This window comes from Orycteropus afer, unplaced genomic scaffold (genome assembly GCF_000298275.1).
Source record: "Orycteropus afer afer isolate SDZICR_OR568_19922 unplaced genomic scaffold, OryAfe1.0 scaffold00069, whole genome shotgun sequence".
Lineage (NCBI taxonomy): Eukaryota > Metazoa > Chordata > Mammalia > Tubulidentata > Orycteropodidae > Orycteropus > Orycteropus afer.
Genome location: NW_006921656.1, coordinates 10,064,213 through 10,091,675, shown reverse-complemented (window position 1 = coordinate 10,091,675; position 27,463 = coordinate 10,064,213). Strand labels below are relative to the sequence as shown.

General features: G+C 44.7%; 1 protein-coding gene across 1 annotated transcript; it reads right to left on the bottom strand.

Annotated features, from left to right (window-relative positions):
- Window positions 1-27,463, bottom strand: HHLA1 (HERV-H LTR-associating 1). Its single transcript, XM_007940578.1, has 14 exons — window positions 27,385-27,463; window positions 21,624-21,683; window positions 20,661-20,741; window positions 18,857-18,940; window positions 18,670-18,753; window positions 15,130-15,213; window positions 13,564-13,620; window positions 13,375-13,461; window positions 11,683-11,850; window positions 7,707-7,775; window positions 7,062-7,136; window positions 4,251-4,407; window positions 1,792-1,874; window positions 1-44 (listed from the first exon to the last, which is right to left on the bottom strand). The coding sequence occupies exons 1-14, from the start codon at window positions 27,461-27,463 to the stop codon at window positions 1-3; spliced, it is 1,212 nt and encodes a 403-aa protein (XP_007938769.1).

Sequence of the window (27,463 nt, the reverse complement as noted above, 5' to 3'; positions counted from 1 at the left end):
TCATACAGACTTGCAGATATTCTCAAGGCATCTTTGCTTTAATGCTGGGGAGGAAAAGAGAAGGTGAGACATCAAGATAATGAGAAGGAAAAAGTACAGAGGCATAAATTAAAACCTGATAGTGTCAGAGTGGTCCAGGCTCTTCCAGAGGGCAAGTGTGGGACAGAGCATTGTCTGGGAGTCACTTAGAGTCAGTGTTAGAGAGTTGGAAGGACTTGTGCAAAACTCCCTTGCTGATTAACAGCAAAGTCACATTGGGAGCAGACTCTGATTTCTCCAGTCTCTGCCTGGGGCTCCCCACATCCCAAGTACCGAGCTGTATCTAATTCATCCTCCAGCTCCTGGAGAAGGACATCATGGTTGATAAAGTAGAGGGTCATCAATAAAGAGGAAGATCCTCAATGAGATGGACTGACACAGTGGCTACAACAATGGGCTCACGTGTAGCAATGACAGTGAGGATGGTGCAGGACCAGGCAGCATTCCATTCTGGTGTACCCAGTGTCACTATGAGTCAGAACCGACTTGATAACACCTAACGACAACAATTATAAGTGTTTGCAGGATTTCCTATTCCCTCCTCCACAAAATAAGGATTGCCTTCTTTGACTTCTGACTAAACCAAAACCAAACTCACTCTGTGAAGTCGGATCCGACTCATAGGGACCTGTCCTTGGGTTTCCCGGGCAGTACGGCTTTGAACCGCCGTATTCCTAATACTTGGCTTTTGTGATGCAGAATGAAATTGATTTAGAAAGAGAAGACTGGAGAAGGGGGATGATGGATTTACAAAGGGAAGAAGAGACTTGATTTGAGAAAGGAAAAATTAGAGGCAAAAGGAAAGCAAAAGAAGCAGAGGGGGTTGATGGAAACAAAGAGAAGAGCTTGCTGTTAGGAGAGCTGTTGAGTGACAAGTTGGAAAATAAAAGAGGATTTGAGATGGGCTTTGGGAAGTGAGGGTAACAAGAAAAGGAAGAAGCATTTCTTAAAACTGTCACTATGGATCACATCAGATCCCATTTGATGTTCTTTGAGAGCCACAAGGAAAGATTGGGTGGCTTAACTTAATGTGTAAGTGTTGTAATGCAAAAGATTGTCAAGACTGGGCCATGTGAGCACCAGTTTATATTTGGGTTACATTAAGAAAGAATTTTTCACATAGTTTAACATAGTTTTGTGAAAACTCTTTTTAGAAGATTAGATTCCCTTTACCAGATAGTCCAGGCTTATGGCACAATAAGAAGTTTAAACCATAGGAACGGTGGCCAGACAGCCCGTCATGGCCATGTTTGTTTGCAGGAATGGAGGAAAAAAACAAAGCAGATGTCCAGCCTCTCTGAGTTGGGGGTGGAGAGTAACTGGGGCTTTGAAGGACAAGTGAAGAGGTACCATATGATCTACTTGTAGCACTTCATGTTGCCTTCTTTTTCTTGAATTATTTTATATATTTTGTTTTGTTCAGGAATTTGAGTGTTCATATGGGGTTTTGCTTTTGTTTTATTTTGCTTTGTTTGTTTGTCTTATAAGCGTATGTGGAAACTCAGAGAAGTTATGATAACAACACTAGTAGTAGTTCTGGCAGACTCCTGCTTATAATTCTAATTAATTGCAAACAACAGACTGTCATGTGAAGGAATCAGAAATACCCTAGACCCACTTTGCCTGGAAATAATGATGACTACCTCACTCCAACTGGCTCCTATTCAAGCAGGAAAACCATTCAGAAGTATAGAATCCTTTTATATAGTGCATTCGTTTAAAAGGCACAACATAGCGGAGCTGTGTACTTACTGTGCGAGTGGGACACCCTTTTCATCCTCTGACAGATATATGTTGCATTCTTCAGAAACCAAGAATAGCGTTCTAGGCAGTACCTAGAGATGTAAAGCACGGTTGGGAGCAGTCACTATCCTGTGATGGCTCTGAGAAGACAGCCCAAATAGCAAAAGTAACTACATAAATAGGAACATATGGCCAATGGCGCACAGCAAAGGAGGCTCTCTTCGGAAACCTCTCCATCTTTAGAGGGGGTGGCAAGAGAGTAGGAAGGGGGCTTCCATTTGTGAGGGTACATAGCTTGGGGATTTAATTCCCTGCCTTTCTGCTCAGGAGACAAACTATTTGAATACGACTTTGTCTAACCAAGAGTCTTCTGGCAAAGGCACGCCCCGTTAATGTGGTGTGGTAGTAAGTTGTCTGTCAACTTGGCTGGGCCTGGTTTTGAGTTGTTGGGCAGCTGGATGTAGTTTTTCCCCCATGAGACTGGTAATCAACTCCATGGTGGAATCTACTGGAGTAGCTGAGTAGCTGCCTTAGGGATGTGGTCTGCTTCCAGTATATAAGAAGACAGCTGTGAGAAAGGTCTCCGAGTTTTTTGGCATGCTTGGATTCTATATGTAGCTGGGTCTTCATTCAGCAGCCTGCCATGTTCTCTGCCAATCTTGGGAGTGTTTAACTAGTAGCCTGCCATGTTGCTTGATCTTGGGACTTGTCAACCTTGGGTTTGTCAGTTCAGTAGCCACCAGCTGCCTGAATTAAGAGAAGCCTCCAGCTTCAGTGGGCAGGGAGCAAGAGGCAGAGCTGAAGCCCAAGGTCTAGCGAGCTTCATCTAGGCCCTAGAGTTGGCACTTTGAACTTGGACTTCTAGTCTCCTAAACTGTAAGACAATAAATCCCTGTTTGTTAAAGCCATACATTTGTGGTATTTTCTGTTAGAGCAGCACTAAAAAAACAAAAAAACAAACTCACTGCCATTGAGTTAGTACAACTCATAGCAACCCCTCCTTGGATTTCTGAGGTGGTATCTCTACAGAAGTAGATTGCCCAGTCTTCCTTCTGAGGAGTGGCTGGTGGGTTTGAACCACCAGCCTTCTGATTAGCAGTCAAATGCCTTAGGCACTACGCCACCAGAGCTCCCTAGAGAACCAAAACATATGGTAAGGCAAATGAAGATAATTGCCCATGATTATTACTTTATGCTAAATGGAGTCAAGTCATGTTACTAAAAAGAATATGTCCTTCTCACACAGATTGTTGTTGTTGTTAGTTAGTTAGTTGCCATTGGGTCATGTCCGACTCTTGGTGACCCCAGGTGTGCAGAGTAGAACTGCTCCTTTTGGAAGAAGATCACCAGGCTTTACTTCTAAGGCACCTATGAGTTGGTTTGAACTTCCAACCTTTTGGTCAATCCAGTGCTTTACACTCTATGCCCCCCAGGGACTCCTATCATATAGAACAGAGTGGGCACCTCTCATGCAGGAAAGCCTAGATGGCCTCAGAAGAAAATCATGTAATAAGGTGCATGTTGTGTTTGTCTTTAGGGCAGAGGTCAGTTGCAATGCTGTGGACAGAATGAGCCAGAACTGGAGTTGAAGCTTGCACGTTTCCCACCATCCTGGAATGGCTACACCCCTCTGTGGAGCCAGCAGAAGCCTGGGCAGAGGAAGAGGCATTGGCATCTGACTGAAGCCCAAGGCAGGAGAACTTGTAAGCCACCAGGAGGGTAAGGGACAGAGCTGTCATCCTGTAGGGAGGGACGGTGTGCCCCAAGGGTACCACTGGGAAACTTGCAAGGGAGAGGATTTGGTGAGAAAGATCACTTAGGGAATAAAAGCCTGTTTTTAAGGAACATCCCCTTAAGGCTTAGTCAGTAAGGTATTGTTCTACCAATACTTGAACCCCTTAGGGCTGAGAAAGAGTCAGGTGGCTAACAAAGCCTTAACTCCTAGTTACATTATCCTCCAACTGTGTCCTGCTGTGGAACACTTACCTGAATGTTCCAGTAAAGAGCTGCTTCATCTCCATCGGGGCCTAGTGTGCATTTATTTGGTCTGGGGAAGGTGGATAAGGTGGGAAATGGTGGTCTGTAGCCCCTGGTTCACCCAGTACGGGCCACTGGATAGAGAGCACTGCCAACCCACATATGACTACCCAACCTAGGGCACGTTGGGGCTCAATCCCCTGAAAAGAACGGAGGGCCCAACTTCAAGGACTCTATACACTTCACCTGTTCCGAACAGAGAAGGGAATGAAAAGCTTGGATAGTAGGGCTGGAAGTCTGTGGGAAGTCAAAGAGAACTGATTTGCAAGAGGAACCCAGGTTCTTGAAAGAGCCAGGTCATCCTGAGTAGGGATGTGTGCTAGACACTGTAGCCTATCATCTGCAGCCCTATCAACCCTCACAAAGATCCTAAGACGTTCCAGGTTGCCCATCAATAGTGGGTGTGGACAGCAGCAAGTGGCCCAAGTTACCTCATGGCCTCTGTCCTGACAGTCCTCCCCTGGCTTGTGCAGAGACACTGCTGGAAAAAGCGACACAGCTCCATCAGGCAAGGGTTGATCCTCGGGATGGCCAGGGGGAGAGGAACAGCTGTCATGGCCCCCTCCTTGAAGAGTGGCTGAGGACACCCTAGAAGATGTAACCCCAGACCAGACAGTTCAAGTCAGCAAGAGTTTAGCATCTCCTGTTTGTGAGGTGAGGTGCCAGGTGAATGCAGTCTCACCCCTGTTCCCAGGTAGCTCCGAGACAGGAAAACACATTGCTTGCTTCACCCCTGCCCAGGAATGCAGCTGTAAGGGTTCTGAGGGATAGCTGGGGAGAAAGTGGGGACCAAGGCCCTGCAGGAAATCAGAGACGCTTTCATTCAGGAGGAAGTATCAGACAAGGATCCACAATGATGAACAGGAATGCTTCAGGTGGAGGGTATCTCAGGTGTGAGGGATAGAGCATATGATGGGCAAGGTTTGCTGATGGGGAGATGGAGAGTAATTTGATGGTACAGAGGGTATCAAGTGTGTGTGTGTGCATTAATACATGTCTGTACACATGTGTGAGAGGTATGTGTATGTGCATGCACGTGTGTGCATGTGGTTATATGTGTGTGCATGTATGTGGGGTACAAGTACATGAATGCATATGTGTGTGCACACATGAGTGCATGGGTGCAAAGAGGAGAGGAGAGAGGCAGGCCAAAAGATGAGGCTGGCAAGAATCAGGCTCTCCACCTCCATAGGCTGGAGACAAATTAGGTATGTTTCAATTAGTCAGGTTGTCCATTGTGCTTAGGAGAAGGCTGCAAATGGTAAAAGAAGGGGCCAATGGTGATTTCTTTAACACTCTATCTCTTTGGGACGTCCTGAGGCTGGGACAGCTTCCTCTGGCTAAGCCTCTGTCTCCTTATATGAAAAATAAGGGGACCTATACTTGTCACATAGAGTCACTAGGAGGACTGAGATAATTTACACAGAGCCTATTGCATGGAGTACCTTAGGGAATGAAAGCCTGTTTATAATGTCAATACTGATGTTTGATTGTTTGACTTAAAGATGCCTGTTGAGCATCCAGGACATGCCAGGCACTGCTAAGAGGCAGTGAGGATAACACTGAATTAGGGGGAAAGGGGCTTCCTCTCACAGAGCTTACCTTTGAGTGATTGGAAGATTATTATATTAAGATATTAATAATAATATTCCAACAAAGAATTACTTACCATTGTCAAGAAAAATTATCCAAAACTTGGAAATAAGCAAAAAGGATTACTGGGTATCCAAGTGCAATAATGCTAGGTATCGTCCAGCAGACCATTGGGGGCTTACCCACTTATATAAGAGTGTGCACGCAGGTCTAGGTATCGTCCAGCAGGCCATCAGGGGGTGATTGCTTATATAGGGGCGTGCACCTTTAGTTGGCTTTTACTGATGAGGTGGCTAGAAAACATAATCTACCTTGTAGAATTATTGCAAAGAGCAAGTAAAAACAGACCTTGAACAGTGCCTGGCACATAGTAGGTGCTCAACAACCCTTCCTTGAAAAGATGAACGTAGATGCATGAGTGAGTCAAAGACTCTGTGGCATGATTTTTGTGGATGGACAGAATCATTTACTGGAAGATGCCAGAACAATTTATTTTTAAATTATATTTCTAGATGGATAGCAAGATGGGTAGATAGATGGATAGGTAGATGGATAGATAAACATGTAGATAGACAGAGACAGACAGAGACGGACAGACAACTACACACAGAGAGAGTTATATGGTCAACTTGTTTTCTGAAACTCGTCTGACCACCGCCCCCATCCATGCCATCAGTGTGTTTCTTTAAAACTCCTGGGGAAAAAACGAGACTTAATTTCCTTCGGTAGCATAATCCAGTCTTTGTGTCTGAAAGCTCCATTCACCATTCTCTGCAGGCTGAGGGTGGGACGGAGGCCAATCTTAGGTGATATGAAAAGGAGACTGTGCAGGCTGAGCAACTTAATAATGCCCTGTTGACATATGACTGGGTGCCCAGGGGATGTTCAGGAAACTGGTACAGAAGGGCATCCAGCAGTGGGAGGGACGTCACCAGCTTTGAAGAAATCACTTCTTACCCATTTCTCTCTTATAGAAACTGGCCGAACAGAAGAGAGGTGAGTGAGGCACGGGGAAGCTGGACCAAGGCAGCACAGACTACAGACACTCAAGGTCCTGGATCCATCAGGAGGCCTGCCAATCCGGTTACAGGTCAAGGGAGCAGTTTTCTCTAGATCCATGAGAACTAAGTGTACAGGGATGGGGAAGGCCAGGTGTCCTTTAAAACGGAACAAAAGTGCATCATACCTAGACAGCGGGGGTGGAATTCCAGAGAACTTCTTACCCTTTCCTCTCTCTGCTAACTGCCACACTTACTGGAACAGCCCTGTCCCTTTCCACAGAGCCCACCTCATAGCTCAATAAACTCTCACTCAGTAAACATCGACTGATTGAATTACACATTGCTCTGTAGTTGCAAATCACCTCCACACCCATTATCTTACTTAATACAAAACCCTGCGGAAAAGGAAAAAAAAAGAGAAAAGGCATTTTTAGTGCTCACCATAATGGCGATTATTCTCACTTTACAGCTGAGAAAATGAAATCCTGGAAGTTAGTACCTCAAGCCATCACACCAGTAAATAGTAGAGTTAGGATTGAATCCCAGCATCTGAGTCTAAATTTATCTAACACATGTCTTCATATTATCCTACACCGTCTATTTCAGAATAAACACGAGGGAAAATAGCGTGAGGGCATGGGTACTCACTTGAAACCTGGTGGAGTTCTAGGACCAGGGCTGACTCGTCCCCAGGGGTGAATGGCCACATGGCAGGGAAATCACCTGCAAGGGGCAAGAATGGCCTTTCCAAACGTGAAATAAAATGGCCTTGGGTTATACACAGGCCCAGAATCAGTAGACCTCAAGGATAAAAGGTTCCCCATCTGATTATTTCACTTTGTGTGGAGGGAAACTGGACCCAAGAAACCAACCAGCTGCTGTCGAGTCAGTTCTGAGTCATGACGAGCTCATGTGGTCAGAGTAGAACTGTGCCCCACGGGCTCTTCAATGGCTGCTTTTTTTTTTTTTTTTTAAGTATATAGATTGTGAGGCTTTTCTTCTGAGGCACTTCTGGGTAGACTCAGAGCTCCAAACTTTCTGTTAGCGGTCAACTATGTCAACCACTTGCACTGCCCAGGGACTCCAGCCAAGAAAGGGGAAGTGACATGTCCAAGATCACAGGGCAAGTCAGCAAGGCTTACACATCAGCTCTCCTTCCTCTTCACACCAACACAATGAAAATACGGTACCCAGTTTGCTCTGCCCACTGGCACCCATCCCACCATGTACCCCTCCAAGCTATATTTTCCTCTGGGTGGCATTGGCGTTTTTATTGCAGCAGCACATTCTCACCTGTCTGTGGATATTTGGGGGCTGGTGCCTTGGTTGGACTTGGAGTCTGGGTACCAGGGGTGTATGTTCCTGGGAGGAGATGAGACAGACGTGAGCCTACATCCCTTCATGGAGAGTCTGATGGGGAGAAGATGGCCTGGGCCAATGGTCCAGTCCTATTCACCCAGTGTTGATGGAACAGGAATCCTCAACGCCATTGAGAAATGAATACCAAATAGTCTACACAGGAGGCACTCACAGTACAGACAAGGAGATAGGCACATCCCATACACACATACATACACACACAACTGGGCTCACACTGTACTGTTTTTTTCTGACATTTAGAGCTCAACTCACTCTGTTAAAGCAATAATGTGCAGAAGGGTAGTTGAACTGTCCTGAGTGAATAACATTGTTCAATGGATAGTGAAACAGGGAAAAGGAGAAGGAATGGAGAAGTGGGCTTACATAAGAAAAAAAAAAGGTGGTAGGTCTATGTGAAGAGGGACCTGTCATTCATTCATTCATTCTGATGAGAAGAAAGGGGATGGGTAAAAGGAGGAGCCAGAGGGTTTGCTTAATAATTATTAATTACGTTGCTCACTTATTTTTAATTACTTTTTTTGTATGTAAACTTTAAAAAAATTACAAAAGGCTTAAAGCAGAGAATGCTAAATTTAATTTCAAATGGGGGGATGTGTGGGAGCCAGCGACCTCTCACCTGAGGTGGAGCTGGTCTGGGATGAGCCGCTTCTGGCTGTCACCATTGACCCCGCAGGAGTGTCTGCCTGGCGGCTTGTCATGCCCTCCTCAGCCTCTGGAGGCGACGTCAGCATCAAAGAAGCTGTTTCCCAGGGAGGCCTTCCAGGTGTTTTCTCACCGCTGATCTGAGGCAAGGGCAGGGGTCCTGTGGAATCCCCCCATGTGGTTCTGGCCACCCTCGTGGTAGCTGCGCATTCAAGATGACAGTCAACACGGCTCTGATGTGCTGGACCATATTGATTCCACATAAAATTGCTGAGACACTGAGATGGTATCAAGGGGCAAACACAATGTGCATGGGTACCCGTCAACCATCGAGGACTTAAATTTCACCCCGACTTGGAACAAATGCACTAGACTAAATCTTGTTTTCCAAACCACCAATTAAAAATACAAAAGACCAAAAACCCAACCCATTGCTATCAAGTTAATTCCAACACATGGTGTCTTCAGTGTTACTGAGTAGAATTGTGCTCCATCAAGTTTTCTTGGTGGTAATCTTTTACAGAAGCAGACTGCCAGGCTTCCTTCCACAGCACCAACATGTGGGTTTGAACTGTGCTGACTTTGAGATTAGCAGCTGAGTGTACACCATTTGTACCACCCCGGAATCTCCAGTTACTCCACCCCCCAAATCCCACAGATTCCCAGACAATCAGCTGGAGTGTGTGTTTGGGGGAACAGAGACTCCACCTTAAGGCTGAGAAATACATTGGTGATCATGAGGCAAGTGGAGAGACTGTGGGGTTAGAGGTGGGGAAACCTGGAGGTGGGTTCTGTCTCAGCCTCCTCCATGCTGTGGACTTTGGGACAAGTTACTCACCACTCTTAAGCTTCATCATTAAAATCATAATAACATCTGCCCCACCACACACAAAATTGTTGATTGATGAAAGCAAATCTTCCCTCTCGCTCTATTGAAACATTTTCTCTGTTATGTGTTCTCATCTGTTCATTCCCATGGTGGAAATTAAAATCCTCCCCCCCCCCATATTTTACAAAACTAATCCCATTGGAAGGTTTTAAAATCTGTTAAGTTAGCTTGCAAACAGTTGCCATTTATCATCTGTTTAGCTTTCTCATCCTGAACATGGTGTGTCTGTACATTCATTTAAATATTGTTTACTATTCTCATTAAAATTCTATAGTTTTTCTTATGTGAATCTAGCACTTTTCCTTTCAGGGTTATAGCTAGGTATTTTATGAGGTTTCTTGCCATTTGCAATCCCGTCTTTTTTTCATGCTTAGTGGCAAGCTTTCTAATTGTGTGTTTGTCATGCTTCCAGATACTGTACTAACATTTTGCAGTAAATCTAAGACTTTTCCCATTCATGAAGATGATTTGTTTTCCTCTCCACCCCCCACTCCACCCTTGTCTCCTTGCCTGCTTGACTCCTATCAGTTCTTACTTCTTCGGGGAAGTCTGGGTCTCCGGCCATGCTGGGCTGAGCATGACATTTGGCTTTTCAGTGACACCACCACTGTTCCTGTGCACAAGGAAGATGGGAAGAGAGCAGCCTCTTGGCATGTCACTGGTAACATCGTTCCCATTGGTGTCATGTCATTGACGTATTTCTCACACCATTCTCCTACTGCTACAAATTAACCTAATCTGCCACAAAATTTCCACTTCATTTCACCATTTGTGTGAATTTTCAGAGGGATATTGCTAAATGCTTTCATGAAATAAAAGTGACTTATCTCATAATCCACTATGATTATGTAAGATATTGGCACTGGAGAAGTTAGGTGAAGGTTACCCAGGAACTCTCTGTACTGTTGTTGCAACTCCTTGTGGGTCTTAAACTACTTCAAATTAAAAGTTATGAAAACAAATTTTAGCAGTGCATCATGTCTGGACATGTGCTGCTTTTGTTTGTTCTTGATCCGTACTGGCTCATACGGATCTCTTATTTAAGGCAACTGAGGCAGAAATGACTGCGGGGAGGGAGAGAAAATGGGGGATAAAGAGAGAGGCCTTCACGTATTTATGTAGACCCACCAGCCACTGCTCAGAAGGAAGACTGGGCAATCAACTTCCATAGAGATACCATCTCAAAAACTCAAGGAGGTGTCACCATGTGTCAGAATCGACTTGACAGCAGTGAGTTTGGTTTTATTTTGGTCTTGTACAGGGAGTACGGGAGCCCTGGTGGCACAGTGACTAAGTGCTTGGCTGTCAGAAAGTGTCAAAATTGCAGAAGTCGGCAGCTCAAACTTACCAGCTGCTCTGTGGGAGAAAGATGTGGCAGCCTGCTTCCACAACCACAACGAGCTCGTTTGTCAAAACCAGATTTACAACCCTGGAAACTATGGGGCGGTTCTACTCTGTCCTACAATTGCTACGAGTCAGAATCTTCTCCACGGCCACAGGTTTGGTTTGGTTTTGGGTCGAGGGAATAAAAAAAACAAATGCACTGCCATCAAGTCGGATCCAACTCACAGAGACCCCTCCTTGGGTTCTGAGGCAGTAGCAGTACAGAAGGAGATTGTCCAATCTTCCTTCTGAGGAGTGGCTGGTGGGTTTGAACCGCCAACCTTATAGTTACCAGTCAAATGCATTAGAGTTTAGGAGGCTCCAAAAAAAAAAAACCAAACTCACTACCGTCAAGTCAGATCCGACTCATAGTGACCCCTCCTTGGGTTTCAGCGGTGGTGTCACTATGGAAGTAGATTGCCCAATTTTCTTTGCAAAGAGTGGTTGGGGGGTTTGAACTGCCAGCCTTCTGGTTAGCAGTCAAATGCATTAGGCACTATGCTACCAGAGCTCCTTTTGGGAGGCTGAAAGTCCAAATTCAGAGCGCCGCCTCTAGGGCCTGGGTGAAGGCCCCTCAACCTTGGCCTCCAGCTCTGCCTATTATTCCAGGCCCACTGGAACTAGAGGTGTCTCCTAACTCAGGTAGCTGCTGACTGCTGAGGCTGAGGAACCCAAGGTCAGCAGGTCTCAAGATTGGCAGGCGGCACAGCAGGCCACTGTGATGAAGACTCGGCCAAATACTCGGCCAAGGATCCAAATGTGCCAAGATCTAGAGAGCTTTCTCAAAGCTTCTCCTTACATACCGGAATCAGGGCACACCTCAAAGGCAACTACTTGGCTGTGCACAGCAGATTCCACCACAGAGGTGATTATAATCTCATCACTGGGAATAACTACATCCAGCCTCCCAGCCACTCAAAACCGTGGGCCACTCAAGTTGACACACAACCTTAATGAACTACTCCAGAAACTTACCTGTGGTCATGGTATCCTCTCCCTCTGAAGGAATAGCTGCCTCTATCCAGGGAGAGGTCCTCAGAGCAGACACTCTGGTGCTCTGCTCCCGCTGTTGGGGGCTTGTACTTGGTACTCTTGACTGGCTCGTGGCTGTGGGCTTAGAAGTCACAGTCATCCCCCTGGTAGCTGCACAGATGGGGTAACAGTCAAGACCATTTTATGAGGCTTGACACTTTGGAATCATATAACTGTGGAGTCACTGACACTGAATAACCAGCACGCAAGGATTCAGTGAATGTTACAAATGGCGCAAAAAGCAGTCTTTCTCCTAAGTATAAATTAAATTAAAATTTCAAACTCCAAAAACACTATGTAAAGTAGAACTGTTGTACCCAAACATTTCAGATATTGGACCTATTTTCTGAACAGAACCTGAATCCCATCAGAGACCCTTCTCTCATTCCACAGCCCTGTGGGCATTCCACGAGAAGGGGTGGGGTTCCAACATCATTTTAGCAGTGGATTCATGGACAAACAGCAGGAGATGAGGCTAGGCTGGAAGATGGTGAACCGCATACTCCAGGCTGAGGGTTGGGCTTCTCTGCCACCAAGTGCCATGGGAACTGAGTGCCCCGGGAGAAAGATGTGGCGGCCTGCTCCTGTAGAGGGGCAGACTCAGAAGCCCTAGAGGGTAAGTTCTACTCTGCCCTATAGGGTCTCTATGAGTCAGCGTTGACTCGACAGCACTGGGTTTTTGGGTTTTGGCCATTGACTGAGATGTTCTGAGCAGTGAAGAGGCATAATCCAATTTGTATTTTAAGACTATCATTCTTGTGCAATGAATGGATATTTTAGAGAAATAAGAGAGTAGGATAATGAGGCTCGTTCAGAGGCTATTACAGTTGAAAGGTAGCTCTGAAGGCTCAAACTAAGACAACCACAGCAGGAGACAGTCACAGAGGACCAGCCAGATTCCAGAAATTCCATGCAGCTAAAAATGACAGTTAAGTGCTGGGGAATGAGGACTTAAAGTAGGTCATAAAATAATACTTGGTGACAGAGCAAACACAAAAGAATAGACAGGTGTTAGGGATGAGGGTGTCTAGGTAGATGGTATTGTACAATGACAATGCCTACAACAGGTTCAAATGCCTACATGAGCCACAGGACTCATGCAAGAAAAGAAAGAGAGTACAAGCAATAGGGGTGGTGAGGACTGGGGGACTATGGTGAACTAGAGCGAGGACCTTCCTAATGGAAGCAGCTGGTCCTCAGCTCTAGACTTGGTTTGGCTGTTGACTTTTGCTCTCTGTTATTGGTGTGTGACTTTGGTTTTTCTTTTTCATTTGTTTTTTTCTGTAATCTTTATGGAAGCAGAGCGTCAGGCCGTCCCTTCTGTTGTGGTGCTAGGCGAGTCTGAATTGCCAACCTTGTCATCACTAGCAAACATTTGTGCCACCCAGGCACCTTTCCAGTTGGTTGTTGCTCTGGGGTAGAGGTAGGTCCAGAGTTACCAGATTTACTTTTGCAAGAGAGCCAGAAATTTGAAACATTTTTTTTATGGTGAAATCCTCTGCCTTTTAATACCACACAGCTAAACAAAATACCTGTGGCCAGCATTGTACCATCAGTCTGCCAGGTGGGACCTGGGTCTGGATACTTGACGGTAAGAGTTTGGACAGGTAGGGGGAGAAAGCCAAATTTACTCACCCAGACCACCAGAGATGCTGCTGGTGAATGTGTAGTTGATAACAGGGAATTTCTCCGCCACGTCCCAGAAGTCAGAAAGGTCCCTTCCTGCACAAATCACACCAACGGGACAGAACCTTGGACTCCTCCTCTGAGTGTTGTGTTTGATTCCCAGCCCAGAGACTTTGTCAAGGAGCACAGGCGTCTCACCTGACTTTCCTGTCATCACGCAGATGAAGATGCAGTCGGTTCCATCGGTCTGACTCACTGCAAAACAAGGCAGCACCCACAGGGCTTAGAAAGAGCTGGGAAACCATGCCTGTGGGAAAGGAAAAGTAAGCTGGCAATCCCAGCTCGGGAGGCTAGTGGAGAATAAGGCTAACTTGGGAGTCTCAAGGCAGCCCTGATTTTCTGGGTTGTTGTTGTTGTTGTTTGTTTGGAAGAGAAGGGAGTTTCAATATAATGCAATGACTTCCAGGACTGCAACCTCAACTCTGCCACCTCCAGGTATGTGAGCATGAATGAACTGCTTGACCTCTCCAAGACTCAGTTTATCCATCTTTACAACAATGAACATTGAAATCCCTTATTGGTAATTCCCAAATTCCCAGACCTCTGGAAGATGAGAAATTTTATTTGAGTTTGGTACCAAAGCTCATTTGGTGGCAAAATTTGACTTGATCAAAGGAAGGCTATGTGTAATCTTTATTTATCCCACTTAATGTAAATAGTTAAGCATTTTGCTGAGTAAATATTTAATGTATGCATTTACACATATTCATATACATTTATAGGCATTGATACATGTAATATATATACCAAACAACAAAAAAAACCCACTATCATGGGGTCAGTTCTGACTCATAGCAACCCCCACTGGGTTTCCAAGGTGGTAAAGTTTACAGAAGTAGATTGGCTTATCTTCCTTCCATGGAGCAGCTGGTGGGTTTGAACCACTGACCTTCTCGTTAGTAGCCAAATGCCTTATTCACTACCCTACCAGAGCTCTATGTGCTTCCCAGAGCACATAGCCTTCCTTTGATCAAGTCAAATTTTGCCACCAAATGAGCTTTGCTCATATATATACATATGTATGTCTATACATATGTTAGTTGGTATATTACATATACACATATATTCATTCATATATATTATATATACATTTATATATATACATGTATATGCATATATATCATGTACATGTTTCTACATATACATGCGTGTGCATTTATGTAATTGTAGTTGCTGCATAGTGTACCACATCATCCTTCTGCTGAGACCATCTGTTGGGCATTTGACTAGATCTCTGCTTTTCAAAATGGAAAATGAGAAGTTACTTGAAGCCACAGGATAAATGGGGCCTATTTGTCGATTCTACTTCAAACATAGAATCAGCTCCACATGGAACTAAATCAATTCTGGCTTCAGCACAAGGCTTAAATCCTGAACACATTATTCAATCTCTCTGCACCTCAGTTTTCTCATCTTTGAAATGGGAGTACACCTATCCAACAGAAGTTCCTAGAGTCCCTGAGTTCTGAGTTTCAGATTCTTCTCTGAATTTTCTAGACCCCAGAAATAGTTCTAATTAGAAGATGGAGCATTGAGATACTGCTGTTTGAAACTGGGCAACGCGGATATCTAAATAAAGCTTATAGGAAGGTCCATGGCAGCCTGGCCCCTGGCAGGGATCAGGACAGGAGTGTAGTAGGATTAATTCTATCCCACATGGATGTCAAACCTCAAATTTGCCAAGCATTTTTGAGATAAACCAACCTGAGAGGATGGAAGTTGACTTAAAAATTTCTGTGAGGTAGCTGGTAGAATTCCCAATGATGTCCACCAGTAGGGCTGTGAAATCTGAAAGACAAATAGAGGTTTATATTTCTGATTCAGACACTTGGGGGGGGGCGGTGGAAAGGACATATGTTATATTGGGAGTTCTCAGAATAGATTGCACAGGTTTGATTTAGTTCAGTCTGTTGTTGTTGTTGTTGTTGTTGTTATGTGCCGTCGAGTCAAACCGGACTCATAGCGACCCCTCCTTGGGTTTCCGAGGCAGTATCACTACGGAAGTAGGATTGCCCAACCTTCCTTCCGAGGAGTGGCTGGTGGGTTTGAACCGCCAGCCATCTGGTTAGCAGGCAAGTGTCTTAGCCACTATACTACCAGAGCTCCCAGTTCAGTCTGTTAAGGGATATTAATAAGCATATAGTGAAATACTACCAATTCTAAAAAAAATAGTGAGTTTCAGTCAAGGGGAGACTTGTGGGTCCACTATTCAAATCCCCTCTCCGTTCCCACTACCCTGGTAGCATGGTGGCTAAGGCACTTGACTGCTAACCAGAAGGCTGGCGGTTCAAACCCACCAACCACTCCTCGGAAGGAAGATGGGGCAATCTACTTCCGTAGTTATACTGCCTTGGAAACCCAAGGAGGGGTTGCTATGAGTCAGGTCCAACTTGATGGCACATAACAACAACAACAATCATTATATCAAATATATTCTTTGTTTTGATAAAAATTTGTATTACTTAATTTACCACCAAGACTCATATATGAATAATTTCTAACTACCTTCAAATATAAATAAAAGGTAGGAAAAATATATATATTTTTTCCTATCTGATTGGCCATGATTTTAAGACTGTCTTTTGATATTCAATGCTGGCATGGATGTAGAAAAACATACATTGTTGATAAGATTATAAACTTCTTCAAGATTTCTAGAAGAAACTTTTAGCAACTTCAATCACCACAGAATCATTTTCCTCTCAGCCAACAATTCTATTTCTAGGGCTTTATTTTACAAAGATAATTGGTCAAGAACTACAAGTGATTATATACAGGTGTTCATCACAGTATAGTTTATAATCATAAAAATATCAGGAACAAGCTGAGTTTCCTTCAAGAGGAAACAAATAGATTATGAATCATTCTTTCAATGAATACTATGCACTCAAATGAAGGATGAGGCATATTTATATTCAGTGGAATGAAATGAATTTTAGAACATAGTGATTAGTCTTAGAAATGGATTATAAAACTTCATGTAAAACATGGTAGATACTGATGGGTGTCTCCTAATATCCGTTCTCTCCTCTTCCTTTAACAAGAGAACATCAAATTTGTTGGGCATACGGAGACTGAACATAAAGACTACAATTCCAAGTCTGCTTTGGAGGCGGATGTGGCCATCTGACTAATTTCTGGCTGACAGAACTTTAGAGGAAGCCACATGAGAGCATCTCAAGCTGTAAATTTAAAGGGAATGGCCATGACTTTCCATTTCTTTCTCCTCTTCTTCTGGCTAGAGTGTAGTTCTGGTGGCAAGCCTTCAACTTCAACCTTAATAGGAGAACAAGGGCAACATCTTATGGAAGGGAAGGCAGAACAAGCTAGAAGGAGCCTGGGCCTCTGAACCATTGGACCATCATGCTGTTGGGGACCACTGAGTAGATTCCAACTCATAAACCCATAGGATTTTCTAGGCTGTAACCCTTATGGAAGCAGGTCTCTATGTCTTTTCTGCAGAACCTCTGGGCCGGTTTGAACCACCAACTTTGCAGTAAACAGCCAAGCACTTAACTGCTTTGCCAACAGGGCTCCTTTATCCCAGCCCTGAAATGCTTAGCCACATTGTCACAGGTGAAAGCAGTTAACTTCTGTCTTTGTTGTGTGGTTAGGCACTTTCAAGCTGATTACGACTCACAGTGAACCCGTCCAGTGGCCACAGAAGATAGAGCTGGTAGTCTGCTTTACAGCCAACAAAACCCTATGGGCAGGGATGGATTATCCAATAAGCAAGATAAGCATGGGTTTACTTGTGCTTACTCACTAATCTGTAGTGCAGTTTCACATGTTTTCCACTACATTTGCTTACTGGATAATCTGTCCCTGTCAGGGATTGTAAATTTGAAAACAGACTCTGATTCTGTAGGAAGCTGCTGTGGAGTTAGGAGACAGACAGAGGCCAGCCATATCTGGAAGCAGAATTTTTGATGTGAAAAAATGTGAACTTGTTCACTGCAGGTTAATAAGTAAACGCAACCAAGCCCGTGCTTATCTTGTTTATTGGGTAATCCAGCACTGCTTGTGGGACAATTCGGCTCTGTCACAGTGTTGCTCTTAGTCTATCTTCTTTAAGCCATTGTATTTGGAGGTCACTTGCTACAGTAGCATGGAGTCTCTGGGTGGTACAGATGGTTAGAGGCTTGACTATTAATCTAAAGGTTAGTGGTTCAAAGCCACCCAGAGACATGTCAGAAGACAGGCCTGGCAATTTGCTTCTGAAAGGGCGCAGCACACAGGGGGTTGCCATGAGTTGGAGTTGACTTGATGGCAACTGTTTTTTTTTTTTTTATTTCAGGAGCCCTGGTAGCACAGTAGATAAAGCGTTCCACTGCTAACCAAAAGGTCAGATATTCAAATGTGCCAGCTGCCATGTAGCAGAAAGATATGGCAGTCTTCTTGGAAACCCTGTGAGGCAGTTTTAGCCTGTCCTATAGGGTCGTTATGAGTCACAATCAACTCAATAGCAGTGAGTTTGTTTTTTGGAGGTTTTGGAAGCGTAGCCTGTATTCTAACTAACACAGAGAATGGTTCATTACATGGACAGTAGGATGAGTAGAGAGGTGGGTCGATAGGTAGATTAGATAAGTGGGTCAGATTCAGGTGAGTCAGATGATAGATGGATTAGACACATCATCTTAGATGCTCTTCATCAAAATGTTAATGGTGATTCCCTCTGGACGCTGAGATATCGGGTATTTCAGGGTTCTTGGTGCTACCTGTCCATGTTGCATTGCATTTTGACATTACTAGATGTTATTTTTTAAATTAATGAAAAATAAGCTATATTCATTTTGATAAAAAAAAGAGAAGACTGTGCAAATACACTCTCAATGGAGGGCTATCTGTCAGAGTTGAGAATGTTCAAAAGAAAGTGTGCCAGGCCTGAAGATTATCCACAAGCATGTCTTCCTCAAAGGCTTTAACCAATGACACAATGTTGGTCTGAGTGGCCAGCCTCTCAGAGCAGCGATTTGAGCAGAACTCAACCCCAGACCCTTGGTTCCAGTCAAATCTGTGTTTTGTTATGAGAACAATACTGCACAAGCATTTCAGTACGTGCCTCTCTGTACCCAAATAGCTCTTTCTCTAGGCTGAAAACCAAGATGAGAACTTTCCAGGAGAATGGATGTGCATATGTTTGGTGCAATAGATAGTTTCTTATTTTACTTTGAGGAGAAACAAACAAACAAACTTTATCCAAAAGAGCAAAAGCAAAATCAGGCTCTGGTGAGCCCTACCCACCAGATAAGTCATTGGTCCGGTTGGTCAGACAGTAGCAGTATCTGGTGGGGAATCGGGCAGGGTCCATGGTCTTCAGGTTAGAAACTGTGAAGAGAAAGAGGCCACACAGCAGACCTGACCCAGTGGCAGGCCCTGCCTGCCCGCCACTGACTGCCATCCCCTCCAGGGTAAGCCAGGCAGCACTTACTGTTGTAAATGGCCACGGAGAACTTGTGGAAGGCGAAGGAGCTGTAGGAAGTAACACTGAGCAGGGAGAAGAACTGCTTGCTGTCTGCCAGAGGATATCGAGATAAACAAATCAACAAATGAACACGAACACAGTAATGAATCAACACTAACATAAGGAAACAAAGGATAAACATTAACAGAACAACAAACAAAAACAAATATCCAAGAATAAAATAATCAAAACAAATGATAATAAATAAAATAAAGCTAACAACGCAAACACGTCAGTTGGCCCTGTTGTCTGTTCTCTCCCTAAGTTCTGACCGCTAAGTCAGATTCCAAGGTGTATTCGTTTCTTGAGGCTGGCGTAACAAATCACTACAATCCGTTGTTTCTGTGTGCTGTCGAGTCATTTCTGACTCATAGCGACCCCATAGGACAGAGTAGAACTGCCCCTTAGAGTTTCCTAGGCTGCCATCTTTATGGAAGCAGATCAACAAGTCTTTCCTCCACGGAGCCACTGGGTGGGCTTGAACCACCAACCTTGTGGTTAGCTGTTGTTGTTGTTGTTATTTGACTCATAGCGACCCCTCCTTGGGTTTCCGAGGCAGTATCGCTACGGAAATAGGAATGCCCAACCTTACAGAAGGCTGGCGGTTCAAACCCACTAGCCACTCCTTGATACTGCCTCGGAAACCCAAGGAGGGGTCACTAGGAGTCACACTTGTGGTTAGCAGCCAGTGCTTAACCTTTGCTCTACCAGGCTCCTTACAACAAAGAGGTGGCTTAAAACAACAGAAACATATTCTCCCACAGTTGTGGGGTTACAAGTCAGGTCTAGCGGGGTCACACTCCCTCTGGAGGCTCTAGGGGAGATCTGTGCCTTGCCCCTGCCAGCTTCTGGGGCTGTTGGCATTCCTTGCCTTGTGGCCACACCTTCTCTTCTCCTTCACCTCACCTTCCCGGTGAGAGTCTCTCTTTGCTTCTATCCTAGATGTGATGGTATTTGGGGCCAACCAGGATAATCCCAGATAATGTGCCCATCTCAAGGTCCTTAACTTAGCACATCTGTTATCATATAAGACAATGTTCACTTTTTGTCCATATGAGGTGGTGTTCATGGGTCCCTGGAGCTAGGAAGTGAATATGTCTTTAAAAAGCCAGTTGCCATTGAGTTAGCTCCTGCTCATAGTAACCCCAGGTGTGTCAGAGTGGAACTGTGTTGATGGGGTTTTCAGTGACTGGTTTTTCAGAAGTACATCACAGGCCTCTTTATTCTGAAGTGCCTCTGGTTGGACTTGAACCTCCAGCCTTTTGGTTAGCAGCTGAGTGTGTTAACTGGATGCACCACCCAGGGACTCCCTAGTTAAGATTCCAAACCAAACCAAACTCATTGCCATCAAATTGATTCTGACTCATAGTGACCTCCATTGGGTTTCCAAGGCTGTAACTCTTTATGGAAGCCGACTGCCTCATCTCTCTTTTGCAGAGCAGCTGGTGGGTTCAAATCACTGATCTTTTTGGTTAGCGGCCAAATGCTTTAACCACTACACCACCAGAGCTGCTTTTAGTTAAGGTGACAAATACAAAATTTGAAATGTGTTTTGCTCCCCAAATGCTCTTAAGCTTCCTAGTGATTTTGATGTTTTTAATCTCATTGTGAGCTGTGTAGGAGAACACAGTCTCCACTCTGAACACAGAGAGACTGAGGCACAGAGGGGGGACACGCCCTGCCCAGGTACACAGGGACATCCAGAAGTGAAGCTGGCACAAGACAAAAATGGGCCTGGACTGTGCTGGGGAAGGAGGAGGAGGAGGAGGACCTCTTAAAGCTCTGTTCAGCATCCCATTCACCAGTTCCGTCAGGTTCAGTGCGGACAGATCCACCGACCGGGCAGCTAGCTCTGAAAGAGGTTCAGAGATGATGTCACTAGCAGGCTTCTCCTGGCGACAGGCACACTTCGTCACTTCCCAAGACACCTACTGAACACAAAGCAAGGGGTCAAAGGCAAGAGGTCGTTCCTGTCCTCCTGAAAGTCACAGTCAGTGACATGCACAGTGACAAGTTATAGTAGATGGGGAGGCCTGAGTGAAACATGAGGAACTCTCATTTGAGTGGATATTCGATCCCTGGAGAGAGCAGGGACTGGTGGGAAATGTCTCATATGTAATAGGAAACCCAAGGAAATTGCGGGAGTTCTCAGCAACTATGTATTTCAGAAGTAACTCCATGCTGTAATAAAACCAGTGTGGTCACCTCCAACTTATGCTGATCCTGCTCCAGAGGGTTCTCAATGCTGATTTTTCAGAAGAGGATTACCAGGCCTTTCTTCCAAGGTCCATAGACACATTCATTGTTTGCATCACCCAAGGAATCCTACACTCTCTAATATCAAACTAAAACCCAAACCCATGGGGGCTGGACATCGGTATCATGCAGAAAGATGTTTCTTTTTTTGACCCCATAATTCCAAGATTGGATTTTATTGCCCTGGGACGTAGCAGGTGTGTGTAGTGAGCAGCCAATCTGAGAGCCGCTGCTGTGTCGCAATCCCCTCCCCAATCCGTTTTGTGAAGGCTCGGAGACAACAGCTGACAAGGAGGAAATGTGGTTCACGATCCTCTTTCCGTTTCTACAGACATGAAGTTTTCTCCAACTTTTACTTAATATTCAGACAGTTGGGTGGAAGAAGCAGCCTGAAGACAAGAGAGCTGCTGCTATCCCTGCTGTGGAAGGGGAAGGGGGTCCCAGATTCAGGGGAGTGGCTAGCAGCCCAGGTACTTACCTGTGGTAGCAAGAAATGCCACCCCCTTGTCCCTCCTCTCTTCTCCTCTAGGACCAGCCACTGAGGAGGGAAAAAGTTTTATGAAAGGGATGTTAGCTTCCAGTGATAGCCCCATAGAGCTGGGGAAGCCTTACCTGAGCATAAGACTCTGTGGACCCAGGGCAGCAATGCAGATCCCAGGACCCCCTCCTGGAGAGGCTAATCTCTCCTGAATGGGCATGGCCTAGAAATCTGCTTTCTCATAACTACCCAAGGTGATTCCTTTAGCAGGGGTCGAATCCACCCCGCTCCTTTAGCCCAAAGAAACAACAACAACACTGCCACTGAGTCAGTTCTGACTGTGGCCACCCCGGGTGTGACAGAGCTGAAGTGTTATAGAGGGTTTCTTGTTTGGGGCTGTAATGTTTACAGAAGAAGATTGCCAGACCTTTCTTCTGTGGCACTAGTGGCTGGATTCAAACCACCAACCTTCAGTTTAGTAGACAAGTGCACACCATTTGCACCAGCCAGAGGCCAAGCCACACTCCATTATTGGGCTGAAAAGGCACAGCTCAGAGAGAAGCAGTTGTTCAAATTTGTACAACTGAACAGCACTAAGGATGGGGTCAGAATCCAGTTCGTACAATTGCAGATCTGGTGGTGTAGTGGTTAAAGGATTTAGCTGCTAAACAAAAGGTCAGTGGTTTGAACCCACCAGCTTCCCAGTGGGAGAAAGATTTACTGCCTTGGAAACTCCATGGGCAGTTCTACTCTGGCTTATAGAGACACAGTATGAGTCAGGGTCAACTTGATGGCAATGGGTTGGTTTTTTGGTTTGCCTGCTTGGAAAATTTCATGCTACCAAGGAAGAAAATTTTACAGGAAGGTGAAATCTCTATTATGGTGATGCTGGTCCGTAAGGGCCTTTGCACATCTGTTCATTCTGTGTCCTTTCAACACACAGTCACCCAGGGCCAGCAATACGCCACATGTAGACATGGATCCTCAGAAGAGGACGGGGTCTCTCTTCAAGGAACTTACTGTCTGTGTGTGTTTGTGTGTGTGTGTATGAGGGTGGGCTCAGGTGTAATTACCTGTGATGAGTATCAGTACAGGCAACAGCAGGGTGCCGAGAGCTCCTTTATCAGGGACCTAATCTGAACATGTTTGCTGCTGTTTCTTCTTGTTTTGAGTTATGTCACATCAGCAAATGAAGGTCCCATAAGCTTTACTCCATCCACATCATGGAGGCTCTGGTGGTATATAGCTCTGGTAAGTGCCTAAGGCATTTGACTGCTAACCAGAAAACCACCAGCCACTCCTTGGAAGGAAGACTGGGCAATCAACTTCTGCAGAAATACTGCCATGGAAACCCAAGGAGGAGTCACTATAAGTTGGATTCCACTGGACGGCAGTGAGTTTGGTTTCAGGTTTCTACTTTGAGGAGGCAGCTCTTCCCTAGTTGTAGTTTGAGTGCCTTCTAACCTGAGGGGCTCGTCTTACAGCATGAAAGCATGTTCTGCTGCTACCCATTGAGTTTTCATGATTTTTTTTTTTTTAAAAAAAAACAAATAGATGGCTAGGTCCTTCTTCCTAGCCTGCCTTAGTCTGAAAGCTCCACTGAAACCTATCAAACATGGATGCTAATATTTGAAATACTGGTGGCACAGCTCACTTTGTCTTGTTTACTTTGAACACGGTATCGAGAGGGCCCGATCCCTGGAGAAGGACATCATGCTTGATAAAAGAGGGCAAGCAAAAAAGGGGAAGAGATGGACTGACACAGTGGCTGCAACAATCAGTGCAAGCATACCTACTAGAGTGGGGATGGTGTGGGACCAGGCAACATTTTATACTGTTATCCATGGGGTTGCTGTGGGTCAGAACCGATTTGACAGCACCTAACAACAGCAACAACATGGACGTGAAGTTTAAGCTGAGACCAGCAGGATCAGTTATTTTGGACCAAAACCAAACCAAACTCACTGTCACTGAGTTGACTTTAACCCAGAGTGACCCCTATTGGGTTTCCAAGCCTGTAAATCTCTACAGAAGCACTGCTTCATCTTTCTTCCATGGAGTGGTTGGTGGGTTTCAACTGCTGACCTTTTGGTTTACAGCCAAATGTCTTAACCACTGCACCACCAGAGCTCCTTGGTTTTGGACCATACACCATGTAATCCTGTGGCATTTATTGCAGTATTGTAATAATTGTATCATTGTTGTGATGCTTAATTTTTTTAATGCTACATTCAGAAGGAAAGGGAGCTCTGGTGGCATAGTGCCTAAGGCATTTGACTGCTAACCAGAAGGCTGGCAGTTCAAACCCACCAGCCACTCCTTGGAAGGAAGGTTGGGCCATCTACTTCCATAGCGATATTGTCTCGGAAATCCAAGGGGGGTCACTATGAGTTGGGTCAGATGACTCAACAGCAGGTTTTCTTTTTCCACAGAAGGAAAAGCTACTTAATGTCCATTTTATAGTTGGAAAAACCAAGGCACAGAGAGACTTAGAACTGTTCTATGTTATAAGGTAAGCCAGGATGCAGGGCCGGCCTAGTTACCTGGTACAGCAAGGGAAGCTTCATCTCTGTCCTTCTTCACTCCTTTATTCCCAGACGCTGAAATCAAAGTTTTCAGAAGAGAAATAACCCCACAAAATTTACAATTGCCTTACAAGTCTTATCCAGCACCACCTTTGGAGGCTGAGGGACGGGAGGCCCAGAAACGGTATGAGAGGGATCTAATTCCCACATCTGGTTAGTGGTGAAGAGGAGGTGGAAGGCAGCACTCTCATCTGTCAGAATCTCTCCATGTTATTTCCCCCTACCTTTCAAGTACTCTGTTGGGACTTAGGTCAAATCAACTGTTGCCTGCTTAAGCCAGTTTGCCCTTCTACTAATTATCAGGTTCTATGTTAAATCTCAGAGCTTGGGGTTATGGAGTCTCTTTGTTCCACCCTGGCTGGGAAAAGGGAAGGCAGAGTTATAAGCAAAATAAATCTGAGACAAACCTTTGTTAGCAAGTAGGCCAAAAGCAGTCCACCAGTCAGTTTGCTAGCTTGGGGACAGTCCAGCTCTGACTGTCCAATGCCCTGTCAGGCACTGAGTGGCACTTGGCATGAATGGTCTCCTCTGAAGCAGATGCAAGGAGATCTGTGGGCTGCACCAGCCAGCCTTGCTTGCTACCTGGTCAGGCAACAGTCCGCAATAAAGGAGAGGGACTTGGGCCCATCTGGCCCCGGGTTTCCAGGACTGCAAGAAGGCACTCTAGGCTGCTGGACTTGCAGGATTCCTCTCCTTATTAAGCAAGAGCACTGAGCTCTGTGCCGTCTTCCTAGCTCAGTACTACCTTGAACACCACTGACTTCACCAAGGCAACGTTACTTCTCACATTTTTCTAATTAAAACCCTTCATGTGTTTTGATAACAATACTCAAGGTGCTAACTAAGCACCAGTGTGGGGACTTCTTAGTAGGATGTTACATGGGAGCCTTTTCCAAAATAAAATCGCTGGGCAGGTCACGTACAATCATTGTTCTATTTTTTGGATCAGAAGGTGGCAATAGGAGTGTCTATAAAGTAGAAGCTACTTGATACTTTTTCAGACTTGTCCATGCTTAGGAGTTCATCACATTTTACCTTCTATGGTTCTCTGTGGAGCCGGTACTGTAGGTCCCAGCTGAAGAGGAAAAAATTTGAGATTCTAATGGGAGAAATGGAGATTTAAAACCATCTTGCTTATATACAAGAAACTGGTACCATCAATGACCTCTGGGAAGGGAACTGGTTGGCTAGGGGAGAGCATGCGACCTGCATAGACCTGCTTGTACCTTTTGCATTTTGAACCATGTGAATGTATTGCCTATTTTTTTTTTAAATAAACTTTAAAGCATAAAGAATACAAAATTCCCAAAGCAAATGAGTCAGATTCCACTTATGTGAAATATTTAGAATAGAGGAGTATACACAGAGTTAAGGTTATTAGTAGCTCTAAGAGGTGGATGGGAGAGAAAGTGTAAGGAAGACTCAGGGCTTAGGAGTCACTGAGCTTCTCTTAAGGATGATGGGAAAATGTGGAGGTGGATAATGGTGATGGTTGTGCAACATGATGAACACAAGGTCACTGAATTGTCCATATGAAGAATGTTAAAGTGGTAAATGTTTTACAGGTATACTTGCCACACACACACACAATGTTCAACCCTAAACAAAAGTATAGAAATTAAAATCTGCCAAAAGCTTTTTTAAAAAAGACACACACAAACTATAAAAATAAATTTTGAAGAAGCATCTTGCTTTCTTACCAAAAAGTTAGGAACAGAAATAGGCCTGACCCTCTGTGCCCTTTCTGTTTTACCACATTTACCATCTTCCTGCACAGCCATCATCCCATCCAACAAGAGAAGACCACAAAAGCTGAAATTACTGTGAAGGTAATGATGGCAGATAACAATCCCTCCCATTTTTAACATCTTCTCCCACCGAAGCACAGTCATGGTCTTCGTGGACTGAATAGAATCGTGAAAATCCAAGTGCCCCATGAACCAATGGGAAACTGGAGGAGCTCTTTGTGGCTGTTCCGTCTTTCGACACTCTCAGAACATGGGTCCAATCTCCCTTTCATGCACACAAGTCAGACGTGAAGCCAACAGATTTGTCCAAGAACACAGTGAACTGAGGAGGAGAACCTGCCTGTTTACTTGGTGTAGATAAGCTCATCTCCTTTTCTATCTTGGTTTGTCCTTCGAGACCACACACAAAGGTAAAAAATATTTCTTCATACTTATAACATCAGAGAGATTGTAAGGCAACATCGCCATTTTACACATGAGAAGATTGTGGCTGGAATGGTGAAGTGACTTGTTCAAAATCCCCTATCTGGTTTGTTTGTTCATTCATACAATCTCTTAGTCACTAGGCATATACTGATGACCTAGAATAATATTAATGATTGAAAATATTTTAAGCACTTAGTGTTTTCTGGATATTCTGTGTGTTGGATTCCTTGGATTATCATGATGAATAAAGACATTCAGACCTGTCCTGATGGAGTTTACAGTCTGGTTGGGGAAGCAGACATGAAGGAAATGAAAGAGCAAGTATATAATTACAACAAATGTGGGATATTTTGAAGGGAACTTTGAGAATGTGAAATAGGGAATCTGATCTAGTCTCAGGATCTGAAAGCCTTTCTGGGAAGTGATACTGAGCTGAGATCTGAAGAAGAAATAGTATTTGAATGGGATGTAATGGACTGAGGAGTATTTGATATATAGGAAATAGCATGTGCTCAGGGTCTGAAATGGGTGTGTGGACTGGAGCAGTCGGTAGGGTCATGTTGACCATGGGAAGGGCTTGGGATACTATTCAAAGATAAGGAGGAAGTCATTGATTAATATTGAAGGAGAGGAAGGGAATGAAAGGTGAGCTTGAAAGGGGAGATTTATGGAATCCCTCGGGTTGATGAGTGGAAGATGGGTTGTGGGGAGACAAGAGAAGAAGCAGGGAACTGATTTAGAAAGTTCAAAGAAAGAGGATATGATGGTCTGGACAAAGGTGGTGGCAGTGGAGGTGGAGGGAATTCTGTCACATAAATGGGTCTCAAACCCAAAAAGTCAAGGATCAAAACTAGAAGTGGGAGAGAAGACACTTCCATCATTTTGATCAAACTCATTTAGGATTCTTGCCTGAAACGGTGGCTGCTGAGAGTCTCGAAAGTACAATGAAAACCCACATTTCACATACAGCACAGACAATTCTTAAACTACAACCAGACCCACCTGCGCTCCAAAGGGACAGGAGACACGCAAGCCCCAAACACAGCCTCACCGGAGGACCATGTAGCAGAAAGTTCAACAT